Here is a 20,909-nt window from a genome sequence, read left to right as displayed (position 1 = left end):
TTCGCCCCTCCGCCTGGGCTTCTCTGGTGGGGGAGGGGTGTTGCTCATGGCCTTGGGGCCCAGTCTGAATGTCCTGGCCTTTCTTGCCGACCGTGTCGAGGTGCGTTGCGTGTTGGTCTGTGGTGGTGGGCTGCGTGTCCCCGCCTGGGGCCTCTCTCACCCGCGGTGTCCCTGCCGGGGAAGCAGGGCTCCGTCCGCGCGTCCGCGCACGCGGCTGCGAGGCATCTTGTGTGATGTTGTGCCTCCCTCTCCCCGCGCTCTCTCGCTCTGCACCTGCGCGGGAGGGCTCTGGAGGGGGGAGGGAGATTAAGGGGGGGGCTCAGACCGGAAGTGCCTCCCCTTCTCCTCCCCCCTCCAAGCCTCGCCCCTCCCCCTTCTCCCGCCAAGGGGGCCCCCGCGTTCCCCTCCCGGCCCCCTCCCCCCTGCCCGGCCCCCTCCGCCGCCCGGCGCAGGACGCCAAGGGGTTAAGCCTCGCGCCCGCCGCCCGCCTCCGGAGCTGTCCGCGGTGCTGAAGCCGGCGCCGTCCGCGGTCCTCGCGCTACCGCCGCGGCCCGACCCCGCGCCCCGCGCCCCCGCGGCCCGCGCCCCCGCGCCCCCCGGCATGTGAGCCCCCGGCCCTGCCCTCCCTCCCGCGGGGGGGGGTGCGCGCCCCCTCCCCCTCCCCCCTCCCGGCGCGGGTCAGCATGAGGCGGGGCCTGGGGGCCCGGACACGGGGGTTCGGCCGAGCGGGTACGGGGACGCGGCGGCGGCGGCGGCGGCGGGGGCGGCCGGCACCGGGACCCGGGCCGGGGCTGGGGCCGCGGCGGCGATGGCTTTGTCTGCGGTCGGCGGCGGGGGTCTCGGGGGCGGCCCCGGTGGGAGCTCCCTGCCGCAGCCGCCCCCCGCGCTGTCCTCCAGCTGGCCAGCCCTGGGGCCCCGGCGGCGCAGCGTCTGGTACATCTACAGGTAACGGAGCGCGCCGCCCCCTGCTTTGCGGGCCGGCCGGCAGGCCCCGGCCCGCGGTGGCGACCCTCCCCCGCCGCTAATCCCCAGCCCCAGGGCCTTTCCCCTTCCCCCAACCCGCCCCTTCCCCTCCGCTCCTCTTCTCTAACCTTCTCTCAGCCCGAAATCCCTTTCAGGCCCCTGGTCTCAACCCTTCTCCTCTCCATCTTCCTCCCTGGAACCCACTCCCCGACCCTCCCCCCTAATACGCACTCGTCAGCCCTGGGAATCTTTTCCTCCACCCCCTCACAGGCCCTTCCAGGCCCCCCTCTGCTCTTCCCCCAAGACCTTCCTCCCAGCAGGCCCCCTAAACCGACCCCCCTCCAGGATTTGGAGCCCACTCGCCTTTCTGCCGCCCTTAGCGCCCCCATTCCCCGGAGCCCTCCCTGTGGGGAGCCACCGTGGCTTACCCGCATCCGCCTACATCCCAGGCCCCTGTCCCTCTGATCCCCACATCCCCACACCTCTTCACGGTGTTGGCAAGTCCCCCCATTCATACCCCTCTCTCCCATTCACAGTCATCCCCCCTCCATCACACACGCATCCCGCCCCCGGCTTCCCCTCCCCTCCTCTTTTTCCGCTGCGTGTCACTGTGCGACGGTGCGTGTGTCAGTGTGGCTGTGTCGATGTGCGTGTGTGTGACTGCCTGCAGCCGCGTGCGGGTGTGTGCGTGTGTGTGTGAGTGAGAGAGAGAAATGGAGAGATGGTGGGCTCCCAGCCCACTCCCCAACTGTGTCCATCTGTGTGTCCCTGTGTGACAGCGTCTGTCTCTGTATGACTTGGAGCGACAGCGAGGCTGTCTGGGACTCTGTGTGTGTGTGTGTGTGTGGTGTGTGCTGGAGTGGGTCTGTCCCAGGGACTGCGGCTGTGCTTCCCAACACCCACCCTCCTGGGCCTGGCCCGCCCCTCCCCCACAGGTCCCTACTTCAAGGGTCCATCCTGTGTCTCTGTCCCCATGTGCTCCTCCCCCCTGCCCCCTTGCCCCCGGGGGTCTGTGCATGTCAGGGGCACTTGAGTCACTGGCTCTGCCCTCTGCCCATGTGGGGCACGTGTGCTGAGCCCCGGCTGAGCTGCATGAGGAGCCGCATCCGCTTGCGTGTGCCACTTCTCAGCATGGGGAGGGGGGCTGGCGTCCCTGTGTGGGGGCCTCTGGGCAGGCGGTGGACACGGGTACATGGGAAGGGGCTGAGTGCGGGGTTGGGGGTGCGCCGTGCACAGCAGCAGGCTCTGGGCTGGCGGACCCTTGGTGTGTGAGAGGGACGTTGGGGTGGGGAGGGGAGGGGAGGCCGCTGCAGTGCCCCTGTGTGTGGGATCCAGTGAACAAGAGCTGGCTGCTGAGCTCCTGAGGCCGCTCAGGGTCGCTGAGGGATGGCCTGGGGAAAAGCATTGTGTGAGCTCCTGCAGGGCAGGTAGTCAGCCAGAGGGAGCCTGAATGGGGTGCTGCAGGGGCAGCCAAGATGGGGGGCAAGGGGGAGGGACTAGAGGGGTCTGGGTAGGAGGTGCAGGGTTGAGAATGGAACAGGGGAGAGTGGGGATACTGAAGTGGGGGAGGGGTGGAGGCTGGAGCACCGAGGGTTCGGAGCAGAGAAATGGGGCGGGGAGGGAATTCAGGGAAAGTGGGGGAGATTTGGGGGTGGGGATTTGAGCAGTAGGGGGAGAATACCAAGAGGACGCAGGGAATGTAAATGAAACGCAGCTGCCAGTAAACGCAGGCGGGAGGGCATGTGGTGAAGTGAGTCGAGGGGGCAGAAATAGGTAGAGGTTTCCACGGATGCAAAAGCGGGTACCTGGGAAGTATGAAAGGGACCAGAGGTGCTTTAGGGGAGCCAGGGAGATTACTTACGGAGGTGCAAGAGGGTGTGGGAAGGGTGAGGCCAAAGGATGAGGGAGAGGTCGCAGGACAAGGGTGAGGAGGTCACAGAGGTCTGAGGAGGATGTTTTGGGGGAAAGGGGGGTAGGGTGTGTCAGGGGACATGGGAAATGGGGGGATGGCTCCATGGGGTGTGAGGAGGGCTTGTGGGAGTCAGGGATGAGGGGGGTGGGTTAGGGCGATGTGGAACCTCAACATGGCATGGAGGAGTAGGGAGTGAGGTGCAGAGAGGAGGGGTACACAGGAGTTGGAGAGAGGGAGTTTAGAGGTACATGGAGCTGTGGGAGCAAGAGAGCAGTTGGGAAGTCCAAGGAGACTGTGGTGGGATGAGGGCAACACCACGTATGTCCTAGCTGGGGATTGGGTGAGGGAGTCATGGAGCAGAGAGGGGAATGGAGCATGTGTAGGATAGGGGGTGGTTGAGAAGCAGGAACAGGGTGGGTCTGGATGTGGTTGGACTCCCCTCCTCGCCTCAGATCACCACTGGTATATATATATATATATATAGGTTACCTCTGGTGAATTCAAATCTTGGCTTTGAGATTTTTCTAGCTGGTGTCATCTTGAGCAAGTTATTTCTCTGTGCCTCAGTTTCCCCACTTATAAAATGGGAAGAATAACAGTCAACCCTTCCCTGGGTTGTTGTGAGGACTAACTGAATACATAAATGGAAATACATAAATGCAAAGTGCTTGGAATCATGGGTGGCATTCAGTAATAATTCGATAAGTGTTCCTCATTGTCACGGTGTTACTGCCACACCCTGGGATAAACTCCAGGTGCTGCAGGGCCGAGCTCAGGGTGGATTCCGAGCAGACGGACATACGTGCTCAAGGTATTTCGGTGCTGTGGAGTGGAGGGTATTACCACTGCAGTTACCCGAGTATTCTCTTGGGTATTGTTGAAGAGTGATACTCACTGTGTGACATTGGACAAGTTACTTAACTTTTCTGTGCCTCTGTTTCCTCACCTATAAAGTGAAACTAGGGCTGGGTGTGGCAACTCCTGCCTGTAATCCCAACACTTTGGGAGGCTGAGGTGGGAGGACTGCTTAAGTCTAGGAGTTCGAGACCAGCGTGGGAAAGATAGTGAGACCCCATCTCTACCAAAAAAATTTTTTTTAATTAGCTGGCCGTGGTGGCAAGCACTTGTAGTCCTAGGTACTTGGGAGGCTGAAGTTGAAAGATCCTTTGAGCTCAGGAGTTTGAGGCTGCAGTGAGCTGTAATTGTGCCACTGCACTCCAGCCTGGGCAAGAGAGTGAGATTCTGTCTCAAAAAATATGAATAAATACATAGATAAAGTGGAATTGGTACTTGTCCCTGCCCCAGAGGCTGGTTATGAGAAGACAATTTAATGATCTATCTGTGAAGGGCTTCAGATACTGCCCAGCCAAAGGCAAGTGCTCCTTCTTGGCATATTGACATGGGAGTTTTATTGACTATATTGGCTGACATTTGGGGAAGGCTTATGTATGGGGTATGAGGCTGATAAGGGGGCAAGAGAGAGATTCCAGAGGGGAGGGAGAAAGATGGAGGAAGGGAGGGGTTTGTGGCATGAGTGAAAGAAAGTGAGGTTGCCTCCAGTGAGGAAGGGTGCTGCTGGCTGCTGGGGGGGCCTTGAAGACCTGGAAGAGATACAGGAGGAGGATTAAGAAGGTGAGAATGGGGACATTACAGAATGCATGGTTAGAAACAGGCAGCTCTGACCTCTGAGTCAATTTCTGTGTCCAGTTTCCCCATCCACTCGCTGTTCCAGCCTTCTTGGCCCCTTTCCTCCCTTCCCCTCTCCCTTTTCCTACCCTCATTCACCCCTTTCAGCCCCTTCCCTCCTTCTCTGCCAACACCTCTCTATCCAGGAAAGGAAGACATGGCGGGTATGGTGTGGATGACTTTACTGGACTGTGATGAACTTTGAGCGAGGACTGTTGCTGGAGTATGTACATGTGAACATGCGTGGTGTTAGGTGCACTGAGGCGCCACAAGGAGTGTGGTGGCAGGAAGGGAGGACACGTGCACATCCAAAACCCTGTCGCCGCGGTGCAAATGTATGGATTTTTACAAGGGGAGCCATGGGGGTCCTGGGAGCATACAGGGGTGCTTGTGGGGGTGGTACCTAAATACAGTGGAGCACAGTAAGTATTATTGGCGTTTCCTGGGATGTATGTGTTCAGAGGGCGTGTTATGGGAATACACTGAGATCCGAGTGAGGGGGAGTTATTATTGGAACATACTGGGATGTGTGGGGGTTGCCGAAACATGCTGGAGTATTCGAGGAGGGCTGCTTTGCTGAATTCGTGGGGGCAGGTAATTGGGGAGCATGCTTGGCTATGATTGGAGTATATTAGGGCCACATGGATGTTACTGGGATCTGGGTATTATTGGAACACACTGGGATTGTGAGGGTGGGAGGTGCTACAAGTGTGCCCTGGGACGGGCTTTAGACAGTGCTGAAGGAAGCTGGGCACAGCAGAGCACGTGTTCCAGTGACTCCTGAGTGTTCTTGGGTATTCTGAAGGCAGTGGGGCTGCAGCCAGGGTGTCTGAGTATTCCTGCTGTAGACTGGGGTGTTGGATCCTCTGGGAATGGAATGGATGTGTATTCCTGAGGTGTACAGTGGTCATGTCAGGAGTTTGGGGCTGTTTGACTGAGCATTGAGATCCATGAACTGTATCTGAGTTTCATTGACATTTCCTGGGTACGTGAGCCTTATCCAAATGTGCTGGTGGCATTTGATGGCTTTACTGGAAAGTACCACCCATATTCATTGGTGCTTTGCATTTTACTATAATAGAATATGCTGACTGCATGCAGTAGCTCCATTTGAGATGCACCAGGGAATACAGAAGACAGTGCTGTCCACGGGGAGCTTTACAGCAATGGAAATGTTCTATATCTGTACTGTCCAATGTGGTGGCCGCCAGCCACGTGCAGCTTCTGCACACTTGGAAATATGGCCACTGTGACTGAGGAATTGAATTTTTCCATTTGATTTTGATTAGCTTTCATAAAAACAGCCACAGGCACCTACTGGCCACTATATTGGGCAGTGCAGAATTAACAACTTTACCCTGCGTGGGGTCCTTGGGAGGTGACATATATATAAAGGAATTTTGAGGGGTATCATCAAAGTACATGAGTCCTCTTGACTTAACACTCTGACCTAAGGACATCGAGCAGATCGTATTGAGCACCTACTATGTGCCAGGCACTGTGCGAAATACTAAATGTGTATTACCCCCACTGGATTCCGACCGCAACCCCATCAGGTAGGATCTGTGATAGCCCCTCATTATAGATGAGGGAACTGAGGCACAAAAGGTTAAAGTTGTGGGCTCAAGGTCATAGGCAGGAAGTGACTAGCAGGGACCCAAGCCTGGCTGTCTGGTAATCTGGAAGCTCTTCTCCCCATCCTCCCCACTGTGCCTGGTGCTGAATGGATGGGTGGATGGATGCATGGATGGATGAATGAGGAGAGAGGGAGTGAGAGAGAGAGCATGCCGGCTCTGAGGGGGAAGCCCATCGGGGCTGCTGCTAGCATACACACACAGAGTGGGTGACAGAGATCCTAGGAGATGCAATTAACGGCCCTGGAGCAGAGGTTTGGGTCTCTGGGTTGCCGGGTGGGGGACAGGCTCTGTGTCTCATGATGTCTTCTCCACTCCCCCCACCACCCCCCCATTTCTCCTGCCTCCCTGCCAGCGATTACATCATTAAGGAGAAGACAGTCTTGCTGCAGAAGAAGGACAGTGAGGGGTTTGGGTTCGTGCTCCGGGGGGCCAAGGGTGAGTGCCAGCCGGGGAGGGGATGGGAGAAGGGCTCTGTGACCCCAGAAGCAGGGCTGGAAAGGGGGGCTGGAAAGGGGAAGGGACCCCAGCCCACCCACCACCCCACCCCGGGGTGCTGGTCCCTCAGCTGCGGTGAGGCCTCCGTGACTTGGGTCTGAGCCCCATCCCCTGCTCGGCCTCTCCACCCCCTCCCCTCCGACCCCGCCGGCTCCTCCCTGTCTGCAGCGCAGACCCCCATCGAGGAGTTCACCCCCACCCCGGCCTTCCCGGCGCTGCAGTACCTGGAGTCAGTGGACGAGGGTGGCGTGGCATGGCGAGCTGGACTGCGAATGGGAGACTTCCTCATCGAGGTGAGTCCAGGCCCCCTCTCTTCCCTGGGACCCTGTGACAAGTTCCCAGACCCCCTTATGATTCACACCAGGATCTGGCTGCCCAGTTTTATTCTCCTTTGGCACCAGGATTCCCAGCCCCCTGCCCACCCCCCAGCCAGCCTCTGCTTTCCCCAGCGATTCCATCTAAAGGCCTCTGAGGCATCTCAAAAGAGTGACACAGAGCTGTCCCCAACACATACACAATACCGGGGGATGGCCAGGCACAGCGGCTCATGCCTGTGATCTCAGTGCTTTGGGAGGCTGAAGCAGGTGGATTGCTTGAACTCAAGAGTTTGAGACCAGCCTGGGCAACATAGCAAGACCCTGTCTCTTAAAAAAAAAATTAGCCGGTGCTGTGTGCGTGAGGTCCCAGCTACTCAGGAGGCTGAGGTGGGAGAATTGCTTGAGCCCAGGAAGTCGAGGGTTCAGTGAGCCATGATTGTGCCACTGTACCCCAACCTGGGTGACAGACAGAGACCCTGCCTTTTAAAAATAAAAGTAAATAAATAAATAAATAAATACTGGGGACAAGGAGGGAGGGGGAAGTGAATAGGGTAGGCTGAGCCTCTTCCCCAACCCTGGGGCCAGGGAGGGTGGGAAAGGGGGCTTGCCCAGGGGGGAGGGGGAAGTGAATAGGGTAGGCTGAGCCTCTTCCTCAACCCTGGGGCCAGGGAGGGTGGGAAAGGGGGCTTGCCCAGGGAGGCGGTGGTATGAAGGGTCGGAGGGAGGGGAACGTAGCCCGAGGGCCATGGAGAGGGCAGCGCAGGAGGCATCCTCCTTGGCGTCTCTGAAGCTGCAAGCACCCCTCCCCTCGTCCACTCTGTGTGATCTGGGGGTGTCTGTGCTACAGGTGAATGGGCAGAATGTGGTGAAGGTCGGCCACCGACAGGTGGTGAACATGATCCGCCAAGGGGGCAACACGCTGATGGTGAAGGTGGTGATGGTCACCAGGCACCCGGACATGGATGAGGCAGTGCACAAGAAAGGTGCTCCTGTGGCCACTCTCGCAGCCACCCCACTGCCAGCAGGCTCAGCCCCGCGGGAGCCCCAGGGCCGGGTGCTGCTGCCCAAGGCCTTCCCTTCCCTAGCACTGCTTCTCCATGACCCTTGTGGGGAGAAACTGAGGCAGGGAGGGCTCAGCACGCTGGCATCGGCTATTCTCTGAGCCCTGGGAGCCCTGTGGTGGTAGAGGGTGGTGGGGGCGTCTCCCCCATGATACTGATGCCTCCCCTCATCACCTTTTCAGCACCCCAGCAGGCCAAGCGGCTGCCGCCCCCAACCATCTCCCTGCGTTCCAAATCTATGACCTCAGAGCTGGAGGAGATGGGTGAGCCTGCGGGGCTGCTGAGGCCAGGGGGCCGGGGGGGAGAGGGGAAGGAGGGCTGGACCATCCCTTGAGTTCGTTAGTGTTGTTAGTGACCGGGGGTCCTTGTCCTCATCCTGTCCCCAGTCCATGGGTCGGACTCTGGCCTGTGTGTGTGTGTCTCTGGGAAGGGGTGTCTGAGAGACGACTTTCCTCTGTGCTCTTGTATCTGTTTCTCTGTTGGGGTCTCTCTCAGGGTCTGTATGTACCCTCTCTGCGGGTCTCTGTCTCCTTCCTTCTGTCCCACCTCACCCCCAAGCCCCATTCAACATCTCTCCCTCCACCAGCTCCCCCCAACCCCCAATAACAGAGGAAAGCGAGCCCCTCCCTCCAGACGAGGCCGAGTGGACCTGGGGGTCCCATTTCCCCTGACAGGAGGCTGGTCGGACAGCTGACCGCCCCCAACCCGGGGCCCCGAGGGAGGTGGGCTTCCAGAGAGGGGGCCCCTCGCCTTCCCCTGACGTCCTAACTCTTGGCTCCTCTACTGCCTCTCCCCTGGGCTAGTCTCCCCCTGGAAGAAGAAGAGTGGTGAGTGGGCACAGGACTGGCGGGAGGGCCCCCGTCTCCCGACCCCGCCGGCGGACTCGCCCCTCCCTGACCCCGGCCCCTCACTGCCCCTCTCGCGCATGCGCGCGCCCGCTGGCCACGCCCACTGGCCCGCACCTGCTGGCCACGCCCACAGGCCGAGCCCGCTCCGCCCCGCCCCCAGGGGCTCCCTGGGCTTCATCCGTGTTCCTTGCCCACAGAGTACGAGCAGCAGCCGGCGCCGGTTCCTAGCATGGAGAAAAAGCGGACCGTGTATCAGATGGCTCTCAGTAAGACGGCCCAGCCCTGCTCCTCGGACTGCCGGGCCCCAGCCCCGGCATCCGCTGCATCCCTGTCCCACCATGAACCCCACGGCGCCCCTCACCTTCCTGCCCCAGAGAGGCCTTGATCCCACCTCCCCTCCCTCCGCCCGCCTTCTCCTGACGGCTGCCCCGTTCCCTGCCCGCACCCCTTCCCACCCTGGGTGCTGCCCACCGGGCTGGGAGATTGTGTCTCCAAGCGGGACTGCCCGTCCACCTGGACCCAGACAGGGCTGCCCTTTCCTGGTTGATCCAGGTGCTGGATGAACTGCGGGCGGCAGCTCTGGCCTTTGCTGCCCGGGTCAAGGCAAACTTCATTTCATTGTCTTCCCACCTCTGTTCATCTCCCCCTAGACAAACTGGACGAAATCCTGGCCGCAGCTCAACAGACCATCAGTGCAAGCGAGAGCCCTGGGCCCGGTGGCCTCGCGTCCCTGGGCAAACACCGACCCAAAGGTTTCTTTGCCACTGAGGTAGGCGGCCTGGTGTGGGGAGGAACTGCCAGGGGGGAGGCGGTTCACACACCAACCTGGAGCCTTTCTCTTTCCAAAACCCTCCTGACGCCCCTGTGCTTTAGGCTGGTCCTGGAGGGGCGACACGCATCCTAGGGTTTCCTCCTTTCTCCCAACTTTGGGGACCTCCTTTCCTCCTTGTCCCTTTCCCTCAAATCCCATCTCTGTCCTTTTCTCTCTCCACTTCCCACCCCTGCTATTATACTTGCGCTCTTGCCCCACCTCTTTCTGTCCCTCTGTGTCCCATCTTAAGGGTCTCAGGGAAGGCAAAATGATGTCATGGATGGAGATTCCCCAGCATAATAATAGATACCCAACATGTAGTACTTATTAAAATATGAATGGTCATGTCTGTCGCCACTCTGTCTGCCTCTCCCCACAACCAGAGGCCACCCTGTAGGGGGTGTTGATAATTTGGGGGACACTGCATTTTATTTTATTTTTTAATTTTTATTTATTTATTTATTTTGAGACTGAGTCTCACTCTGTCGCCCAGGCTGGAGTGCAGTGGGGCAAGCTTGGCTCACTGCAACCTCTGCCCCCCGGGTTCAAGCAATTCTCCTGCCTCAGCCTCCTGAGTAGCTGGGATTACAGGTGTGTGCCACCATGCCTGGCTAATTTTTGTATTTTTAATAGAGACAGGGTTTTGCCATCATGGCCAGGATGGTCTCGAACTCCTGGCCTCAAGTGATCTGCCTGCCTCAGCCCTCCAAAGTGCTGGGATTACAGGTGTGCGCCACCAGCCAGACACCAAATTTTATATGGATTATCTCATTCATTCCTTAGATTCATCCTGGGAGGTACACGAGGTTGTTAGCCCATTTACAGAGGGGTAAACTGAGACTCAAGGAAGGAGGAGGGATTTTAACCCAGGCAGGCAGCCCTCCGAACCCATGGTCCTGCCACAGCCCTGGCTATCCTAGTAGGGTCCTGCTGGTCCCTTCCTGGATGTTGCCCCTACTCCACTGGGCTGTGTGCCTTCCCTCCAACACATCCTCCACTAGGCCTGCCAGTGCCACCCCTTACCCTCCAACTGTCTCCTCCAGAGGCCACGCTCTGCCTTAATCCTCCCTTCCCGCTTCCTTCTTCTCTGCCCAGTCCCCATCCTCTGGCCACATCCACCACGTAGTGGTCAGGGGTCCATTTACTCTAAAACTGGGTCCTTTGGCTTTTAGGGGGTCGTGAATCTCTTTGGCAGGCTGCCATAGTCCTTCCCAGAATAATGCTTATAAATGCATAGCATAAAATAACAAAAGAGGCCAGTTACACTAAAATGTAGTTCTCAAAATATTTTTCAAAAGCAAAATTTGTGATATCATAATATCATCTTTTTTTGTCAACATGTTAGACATTGGCGGTGGATTTTAACAACTCTAATTTCAAAATCACGAGGAGCATAAACACTATTTTGGGAAATCTGCACCACTGTGATGGGATATGGAAATATCTGTGATTCCTACTGGGGATACAGGCATGGGTCTTGCTGAAACTAGCATGGTTTGCTGCTTACATATTTAGTTGAGGAAAGGTTGAGTTTTTGCTGGAGGATGATGAAAATGAAGACATAGGATTTTTTTTCCTGTACAAGTGCACAGGCCCCTGAAGTCTATCCACAATCCCTCGTGCTCTGGAGGGGCTTGTACTTTTATAAAAATCAAGAGTAGGAGGCTGGGTGCGGTGGCTCACGCCTGTAATCCTAGCACTTCGGGAGGCTGAAGTGGGCTGATCACCTGAGGTCAGGAGATCGAGACCAGCCTGACCAACATGGAGAAAACCCATCTCTACTAAAAATACAAAAATTAGCCGGATGTGGTGGCATGTGCCTGTAATCCCAGCTACTCAGGAGGCTGAGGCGAGAGAATCGCTTGAACCCACGAGGCGGAGGTTGCAGTAAGCCGAGATCGCGCCATTGCACTCCAGCCTGGGTGACAAAAGCGAAACTCTGTCTCAAAAAAAAAAAACTTCTTCCTTATATGGAGTCCAAATCTACTTCCCCTGGGCTCTTACCTTTTTTGACACTGTTTCCTCCTCCTGTGGTCTTCTTCTATCTTCACTTGCCCTGCAGCAAACTTCTCATAATTCCTCAACAAACTTCTTCACAACCAGCTTTAAGAAGGAAAGGGCGGTACAGAAACAGAAAGAAAGAGAGAGCATGCACATTCCCATTTTACAGAAGATGAAACAGTCTTAGAGATTTGCATTCACTTGCCTGAGACCTTTCATCAAGTGTGTCTCTAATCAAGACAGAACCAAAGTCCAAGACCTCTTCCTGTCCATCATGGTTTCTAACATCTGCACTGTTGACACAGTTGGCCCTCATGATTCCCAGATTCTGTGTTTGCGAATTTGCCTACTCGCTGAAATTTATTAGAACCCCAGAATCAATACGCGAAGGGTTTTTGTGGTTATTCTTGGACAGGCACAAAGAAGAGAAAATCTTGAGTAGCCCTATGTGTAGGTTCCCAGACGAGGCTGAACGAGGGTGCCTTCTCATTTCAGCTCTTATACTGTGAACGAGTGTCTTTTCTCGGTCTATTTAGTGTCACGTGCTTTGCATCTTTGGGCCTTTTAGTGGTGATATCAGCGTTTAAAAGGTCCCCCAAGCATGGTGCTGAAGAGCTGTCTAGTGTTCCTAAGTGCGAGAAGGCTGTGATGTGCCTTATGGAGAAAATATGTATGTTAGAGAAGCTTCATTCAGGCATGAGTTAGAGCGCTGGTGGCCAGGAGTTGGATGTGAATGAATCAACAATGTATATTAAATAAGGCATCCTTCAACAGAAACATGCATAAAACAAGGTTATGTATTGATTGGTTAAGGGAAATGTGTGGCAACCCCATATAACACAACTACCGCATATAGCCACAATTGCCTGTATTTGGAGCTGCGTAATTCTTTGTTGTGGAAGCCTGTCCTGGGCATTGTAGGATTTTAGCAGCACCCCTGGCCTCTACCGTCTGGATGCCAACAGCAAATACTGCCCAATGTCCTCTGGGGGGGCAAACCCACCTCTAATTGAGAACCACTGCCCTATATCATTCTAAGGTTAAAAGATTTTCAGGGCCAGGCGCAGCGGCTCACACCTATAATCCCAGCACTTTGGAAGGCCAAGGCTGGCTGATCCCTGGAGCTCAGTAGTTTGAGACCAGCTTGGGCAACATGGCAAAAAACCAATCTCTACTAAAAATACAAAAATTAGTTGCACGTACCTGTAGTCCTAGCTACTCCAGGAGCTGAAGAGGGAGGGTCACCTGAGCCTCTGAGGTTGAGGCTGCAGTAAGCCATGATTGTGCCACTGCACTCCAGCCTGGGCGACAGAGAGATACCACCCTGTCTCTAAAAAACAAACAAACAAAAAAGATTAAAAAGATTTTCAGCCCCAGGAGTATCCTAAGTGGACTTAGATTCAGGATGCTACCATCCATATTCACTCATTAAATTATTCAGTATTTATTGGAAGTCTGGGATGTACTCCCACTAATCCCATTTCTTCATGCCTCCCCCTGCTCTGTATTTTACACTCTCCTCCCTCTGAATTTCCCTCTCTGGGTCTCTAACCATACCCCAGGTGTTTCCGTTTGTTCCTGATCCCCCAGAAACTCTATATTAACAGACAAATGGGGATTCAAATCCTGACTTCCTCTAACTTAATTTGCCACCTTGGACCATGTTACTTAATTTCTCTGCATCTCAGTTTTCTGTTCTTTAAAATGGGGCTAAAGCCAACCTTGCCCAGTTCTTATGAGGATTCCATGAGGTTAACTGTAACACAGCAAACTCCCAACACAAGGTAAACCCCTCAGGATAGAAAACAGGCCAGGCTGGGCTGGGCGCGGTGGCTCACACCTATAATCCCAGCACTTTGGGAGGCCAAGGCAGGCAGATCACAAGGTCAAGAGATCAAGACCATCCTGGCAAACACGGTGAAACCCCGTCTCTACTAAAAATACAAAAATTAGCTGGGCGTGGTGGTGTGCACCTGTGGTCCCAGCTACTTGGGAGGCTGAGGCAGGAGAATCACTTGAACCCAGGAGATGGAGGTTACAGTGAGCTGAGATCATGCCACTGCATTCCAGCCTGGCAATAGAGTGAGACTCCATCTAAAAAAATATATATATAAAAAAGGAAAAGAAAATAGGCCAGGTACAGCGGTTCACACCTGTAATCCCAACACTTTGGGAGGCCAAGGCAGGAGGATCACTTGAGGCCAGGAGTTCGAGACCAGCCTGGGCAACATAGTGAGACCCTGTCTCTACAAAATATTTAAAAATTAGCCAGTCATGGTGTGTGCTGAGGTGGGAGGATCACTTGAGCAAGGGAGGTCAAAGCTGCAGTGAGCCATGCTTGCGCCACTGCACTCCAGCCTGGGCAACAGACTGAGACCCTGTCTCAGTAAATACATAAATTAATTAATTGAAATAAAATAAACTAGAAAGTCCACCATGACTCACCAGTGATCTCTGTGTATGCCTCCAGAGACCCCCCAACACCAGAGACCCCACAATAGCATATCAGACTGAGTGTAAATCTCTGATAAACTAATAAGAGCAAGGCCTGTTTTCATTAATTCAACAAATGCACAGAGCTCCTGTGAAGTGCCAGGCAGCCACAGTGCTAGGTCTGCCCTACATGAACCCAGTTACAGGACAGGCAAGAGCCTAACCCTCAGGGAACTCACTTTCTGAGCTCCGAAGACACCCACCCCCAGAGGAGCCCAGACACCAGCCAGTAATAAAACCAGCTGCCCACCTGCCCCCGCCTCCTAGAAATGAAACTCACAAGCACTCACCTGAGTTCTGTGAGACCTCCTTTCCCTCTGTGTCCAGAGGACCCATAGTCATTTGCCCTGTACATCCCCCTCGCCTTTTTTTTTTCTTCTCTCACCTCTTGGATCTGTCCCCGGGCCTTCCTCAGGCCCCCCTCTCATGTTGGAGGCTCTCTCTGCCGCCTTCTCTGCTCCTTCCTACCTGCCATTTTTATCTTTCCCGCTCTCTGAGTCAATGCAGATGCCCCTTCATGAGGTTTCTGCATCTTGGTGGCCTCTTTTGACATCTAGTCTTCTTCTCGGTGTCTTGATTTCCCATTCATTTCGGTTCCTCTCCCCTCTTCACTCTGCATCTTCCCTCTGGTCTAGATGCAGTGGGATGGGGGGTGCAGTACCCCCCGAGGCTTCTTGGGTCAGGTCTGCACAAAAGTGAACAAGAGCAAAGCATTGTATAAGATGCCACTATCAGCCAGGCATGATGGCTCACGCCTGTAATCCCAGCACTTTGGGAGGCCAAGGCAGGTGGATCACCTGAGGTCAGGAGTTTGAGACCAGCCTGGCCAACAAGGTGAAACCCCGCCGCTACTAAAACTACAAAAATTTGCTGGGTGTGGTGGCGCACGCCTGTTATTCCAGCTACTCGGGAGGATGAGAAAGGAGAATCGCTTGAACCTGGGAGGCAGAGGTTGCAGTGAGCCAAGATTGCGCCACTACACTCCAGCCTGGGTGACAGGGTGAGATTCTGTCTCAAAAAAAAAAAAAAAAAAAAAAAAAGATGCCACTATCTAAGGACTTGGAAACTGGGAGATTTCAACCCTCTCCAAAGATGCACTTTTGCATACAACCTAGAGGAGGCAGGGACAGTTGGGGGCGCAGAGCCCAGCAGATCCACCCTAGGTCAGGGCAACCCTTGGGCTGTCTCCTCCCAGGGCTCTGCTGTCCATCCGCCCCTCGGTATAGCTTTGGCTTTCTCTGCTACTGTCTTTGTCACCCGCCACTGATGCCCAAGGGATCCCTCGTGGCCCCTCATCTCTCAGTCTGAGACATCATCGCTCCCTCTCAGTTGCACTCCCCACTTCTGGTGTTCCCTCCTGGGGCTGCGCAGGCCCTCTCTGAGTCAGAGCTGCCCTCCCTCCTGCCTCTCTGGGCTCTTCCTGCTTCCCGTCGTCCTCTCATTTCCCCTCTCATCTCTCAGTCCTTGTCTCTCCCCCTTCTAGGCCACATCTCTGTCTGTCCCTCTTCCCCTCTCTCACTCTCCCCATCTTTCTCTTCCCATCCCTCCCTGTTTCCCTGCCTCCCTCTCTCCCCCATCTGTCTTTGTCTCTTTGTCTCTGTCTCTCCATCTCTGTCTCTGTGTCTCCTTGTCTCCCTGGCTCTCTCTCTGTCTCTCTATCTCTGTCTCCTCATCTCTGCCATTGTCTCTCTGTTTCTCTGTCTCTGTCTCCTCATCTCTGCCATTGTCTCTCTGTCTCTCCATCTCTGTCTCCCCATCTCTGCCTTTGTCTATCTCTGTCTCCCTATCTCTGCCTTTGTCTCTGTCTCTGTCTCTCCATCTCTGTCTCTCTCTCCCCATCTTTGCCTTTGTCTCTCTGTCTCTGTCTCTCTATCTCTGTCTCTCCATCTCTGTCTCTCTCTCCCCATCTTTGCCTTTGTCTCTCTGTCTCTGTCTCTCTATCTCTGTCTCTCTTTTTCTGTCTCTCTACCTCTGTCTCTGTGTCTCCTTGTCTCCCTCTCTCTGTCTCTGTCTATCTCTGTCCCCCCATCTCTGTCTCTTCAGTTGTCTCCCTGTCCATTCTCTCCCCTATCCCCTCTCAGGGCTGCCTCCTTAGCAGGAGTTCCCCAGCCACTGGTCAGCTGCAGGACATGCGCTGCCATTGAGGCACGAGGCCACAAGGTGAGGGAGAACTGGGCCTTTGGGCGACTGACTGAAGGGGAGTCTGCCCGGCAGCCGGTGATGTCATGCAAGGCTGCGCACTCTGATTGGCTGCCCCTTCTGCGCGGGAGCGAATGCTTCCGTTGGTTGGTGGAGTTCAGGTGCTCCCTCAGGAGTCAGTGCGATGCCCCATCAGATTGTTATGGTTCCTCCGTCAGTCTGACATCTCTCCTGTCACCCTGACCCTTCTTATGTCAAGCTAACCCATTTTTGTCCCTTCTTCTTCCACATGGCGTGTCTTTTGTCAGCTTGCAAATCTGACGAGGCGTCTGTCACTCTGCACCCTCCTCTGTCGGGGACACCCCTCCCCACGCACTATAACCAGTTCCCTGCCACTCTAAGCCCTCTCCCGTCACCCTGACCCCTCCCCATCACCCTGACCCTTCCCCATCACCCTGACCCCTCCCCATCACCCTGACCCTTCCCCATCACCCTGACCCCTCCCCATCACCCTGACCCCTCCCCATCACCCTGGCCCCTCCCCATCACCCTGACCCCTCCCCATCACCCTGACCCCTCCCCATCACCCTGACCCTTCCCCATCACCCTGGCCCCTCCCCATCACCCTGGCCCCTCCCCATCACCCTGACCCCTCCCCATCACCCTGACCCCTCCCCATCACCCTGACCCTTCCCCATCACCCTGGCCCCTCCCCATCATCCTGGCCCCTCCCCATCATCCTGGCCCCTCCCCATCACCCTGACCCCTCCCCATCACCCTGGCCCCTCCCCATCACCCTGGCCCCTCCCCATCACCCTGACCCCTCCGTTGTCCCTTTGACCCCTCTCCATCACCCTGGCCCCTCCCCATCACCCTGGCTCCTCCCCATCACCCTGGCCCCTCCCCATCACTCTGGCCCCTCCCCATCACCCTGACCCCTCCCCATCACCCTGGCCCCTCCCCATCACCCTGGCCCCTCCCCATCACCCTGACCCCTCCATTGTCCCTTTGACCCCTCCCCATCACCCTGACCCCTCCCCATCACCCTGGCCCCTCCCCATCACCCTGGCTCCTCCCCATCACCCTGGCCCCTCCCCATCACCCTAACTCCTCCCCATCACCCTGGCTCCTCCCCATCACCCTGGCCCCTCCCCATCACCCTGGCCCCTCCGTTGTCCCTTTGACTCCTCCACTGTCTCTCTTTTACCTCTTCTCTCACCCTGACCCCTACCCTGTCACCCTCACCCTTCCCCATCACTCTGACTCTTCCTCTGTCACCTGACCCCTTCTCTGTCACATTGACCTCTCCACTGTCCTCCTGACCCTTCCCTGTCATCCTGACCTCTCCCCCATCACCCTGGTCCCTTCCCTGTCACTCTGACCCTTCCACTGTCACATCAACCCCTCCACTGTCACTCTGATCCCTGCCTCATCACCTTCACCCTCACCTGTCACCTGACCCTCGCCTCTCCCTCTGGCCCCCACCACCCGCCCCCATACCCCGTGCAGGTGTTTCCCTTGCCTTCTTCCCCTCCTCCCAGCTGTCCTCTCCTGCCTGGACTCTGTTCTTGCTGTCCTCTCCAGCTCTGCCCCTCAGCAGTCCCTCTGTGCTTCCTGATTGGTCACATCCCCCAATCCTGGCTCTTCGTACCCCTCCCATTTTATCTTAGGGTTTTTGAGCCACTCTGATCTCTTTTCTCCGATGCATCTTTAGTCTTCTCCTTACTTGCTGGCTGGTCTAGGATAAGGCCCTTTTCTCTCTGATCCATGGCCTCTTTCATTATCATCCAAATGGGTATAATCCACCCTACCTCACAGGCGTGATGATCTAGTGAGGACACACAGGAAAAACAGCAGGCAAAATGGCTCACACAAGAGTGTCTCCTTCCGCTTGCCACTTCTCTACTGCCTTTATCTTTTGCAAGGTTCTGCTCTCTGATACCACACAGCTGCAGGACAGGACAGAAAGCCAAGCACAGTATTGGGCTGTGGCTGAAGGAGATGGAGGAGGGGGTCAGAAAAACATTCAGCAAAGTGGAGAAGGATTGAGCAGGCTGAGAAGCGCTTAGAGAAGAGCAACATGGCAGGAAATCCCTCAAAACAGGGATGCCTTCAGGCGACATCTCCTGACGCCTGCTTGGAGCTGGCCCTGTGCTGTTTGATGGGGATGTTCAGAGGAACAGGCTGGGGTTTTGCCCTGGAGTTGCTCGCCACATCTTGTCAGGGTGTCTTGTATTGCTTCCAATGAGTTCTTCCTTCTACAAATATTTATTGAGCACCTACTATATCCTGGACCTGCTGCTGGGCTCTCAAGGTATAAGAGTGAATCAGTCAAACAAAGTAACTTCCTTTAGAGAATTTACATTTGAAAGAGGAGACTAGCAGAATTGGGTTCTGCTGTACCTGAGGGGGAAAAAGCAAATAATGGTGGCTTGACCAAGAAAAATGCTTTTATCTCTCTCTTGTTAAAGAAGTATGGGGGCCAGGCATGGTGGCTCACACCTGTAATCCCAGCACTTTGGGAGGCCAAGGTGGGTGGATCACCTGAAGTCAGGAGTTCAAGACCAGCCTGGGCAACATGGTGAACCCCTGTCTCTACTAAAAATACAAAAATTAGCTGGGTGTGGTGGTGGGCACCTATAGTCTCAGCTACTCAGGAGGCTGAGGCAAGAGAATCGCTTGAACCCAGGAGGTGGAGGTTGCAGTGAGCCAAGATAGTGCCACTGCACTTCAGCCTGGGTGACAGAGTGAGACTCCCATCTAAAAAAAAAAAAAAAAAAAAAAAAAAAAAGGTATGGAATAGGAAGTCTCTGGCAGATTAGCAGCCTCCATGGTCTTAAACACCCAGAATCCTTCTCAATTTCTGCTCTGCCATCTTAGCCATGTTTCCAACTGCAGACTGGCCTCATAGTCCAAAATTGCTGCTGGAGCTCTAGCTATTGCACCAGCATTCCAGGTAGCAGGAATAAGGAAGGGCGAAAGGCCTCTTGAGTTACCTCCAAGACATCCCAGATGTAACACACAACACTCCCACTTGTGCATCCCTGTTGGCCTTCCTTAGTCATATGGCCACACCTAGCTGCAAAGGAGGCTGGGAAGTGTAGTCTCTCAAAAGGTGCCAAATAAGATTGGCATTTTCTTACCAAGGAAATAGAGTAGAAGGAGTATTGGGGTGGGCTGCATGCCCAGGGAGACAGACAGTAAACAAGCAAGCAAGTAATGATGATAACTCCAAACTGGCATAAGTTAAGGGAGTTATGACACAGAGTAACAGGAGGAAGCCTCTCCAGAGAGGAGACCTTGGAGCCGAAATCTGAAAGAAACCTGAAACTTGCAGGTCCTACCCACTCCCACCCTTCTATCACCTGTCTAACCTCAACTCCCACCCTTCAGCTCCTGGCCTCCTTCCTATTCCTCCTGAGCCTGCCTGGCTCACCCTCACCTCAGGGCCTTTGCACCTGCTGTTCCACCTGCCTGGAACACTCTTCCTCTACACATCATTATGCCCCCTCCTTCACCTCCTCCAGGAGTTTGCTCAAATAATACCTTCTCAGTGAGGCCTTCCTTGACCACCTTATTTTATTTATTTTGAGACAAGGTCTTGTTCTGTTACCCAGGCAGGAGTGCAGTGGCACGATCATAGCTCACTGCAGCCTCAAACTCATGGGCTCAAGGGATCCTCCCACCTCAGCCTCCCAAGTGGCTGGGATAACAGGCACATGCCACCATGCACCACTAATTTAAAAAAAAAAATTGGGGGTGGAGACAGGGTCTTGCTATGTTGCCCAGGCTAGTCTCGAACTCCTGGCATCAAGCAATCTTCCCGCCTCCCAGAGTGCTGAGATTACAGACAGGAGCCACTTGCCTGGCCAGCCCTTATTTTATTCTATTTTATTTTAGACGAAGTCTTGCTGTGTCACCCAGGCTGGAGTGCAGTGGCACGATCTTGACTAACTGCAACCTCTGCCTTCAGGTTCAAGTGATTCTCCTGCCTCAGCCTCCCTGGAACTATAGGCATGTGCCACCAAGCCTAGCTAATTTTTTTGTATTTTTAGTAGAGATGGGGTTTCACCATGTTGGTCAGGCTGTTCTCAAACTCCTGACCTCAAATGATCCACCCACCTTGAACTCCCAAAGTGTTGGGATTAAAGGCGTGAGCCACCGCGCCCGCCATCAGCCCGTATTTTAAATTACATTCTCCCTCTCTCCTCCCCCTTACCTCCATCTGACCAGTGTTATATTTTACGAATTTATGTTGTTTATGGCCTGCTTGCCCTTCCTGTGGGCTGGGACATTTGTCTAATTTGTTGTATCTGCAGTATTTGCCACAGTCCCTGGCATAAAGGAAGTCCTCAATAAATATTTCTGGAATGAATGAATTAATGAGACAAACATAGAAACAGACAGTCCCAATTCAGGGAGGGAAGTGTAGTGAGAGGCATGTAATACAGACCCCAGGAAAGTCTGGACTAGAACCAATAGAACTCTCTGTGATGATGAAATGTTCCATATCTATACTGTCCAATTTGGTAGCCACCAGCCACAG

At 55.0% G+C, this 20,909-nt stretch overlaps 1 protein-coding gene across 3 annotated transcripts in view; it reads left to right on the top strand.

Annotated features, from left to right (window-relative positions):
- SHANK1 (SH3 and multiple ankyrin repeat domains 1) overlaps positions 1 to 20,909 on the top strand; it is a 60,353-nt gene that overhangs the window by 23,809 nt on the left and 15,635 nt on the right. For 2 of the 3 annotated variants that reach the window (XM_054464896.2, XM_054464894.2), the window contains 7 exons: positions 6,551 to 6,633; positions 6,862 to 6,986; positions 7,858 to 7,993; positions 8,254 to 8,334; positions 8,875 to 8,898; positions 9,117 to 9,185; positions 9,570 to 9,688. In XM_054464896.2, coding sequence (XP_054320871.1) covers positions 6,551 to 6,633; positions 6,862 to 6,986; positions 7,858 to 7,993; positions 8,254 to 8,334; positions 8,875 to 8,898; positions 9,117 to 9,185; positions 9,570 to 9,688 — 637 coding nt within the window. The remainder of the gene's footprint in view (positions 1 to 6,550; positions 6,634 to 6,861; positions 6,987 to 7,857; positions 7,994 to 8,253; positions 8,335 to 8,874; positions 8,899 to 9,116; positions 9,186 to 9,569; positions 9,689 to 20,909) is intronic. The other variant, XM_054464895.2, reaches the window with a different exon arrangement.

The sequence above is a fragment of the Pongo pygmaeus genome, chromosome 20, assembly GCF_028885625.2.
Source record: "Pongo pygmaeus isolate AG05252 chromosome 20, NHGRI_mPonPyg2-v2.0_pri, whole genome shotgun sequence".
NCBI classification, from domain to species: Eukaryota; Metazoa; Chordata; class Mammalia; order Primates; family Hominidae; genus Pongo; species Pongo pygmaeus.
This window is presented reverse-complemented; position numbering and strand designations above follow the sequence as displayed.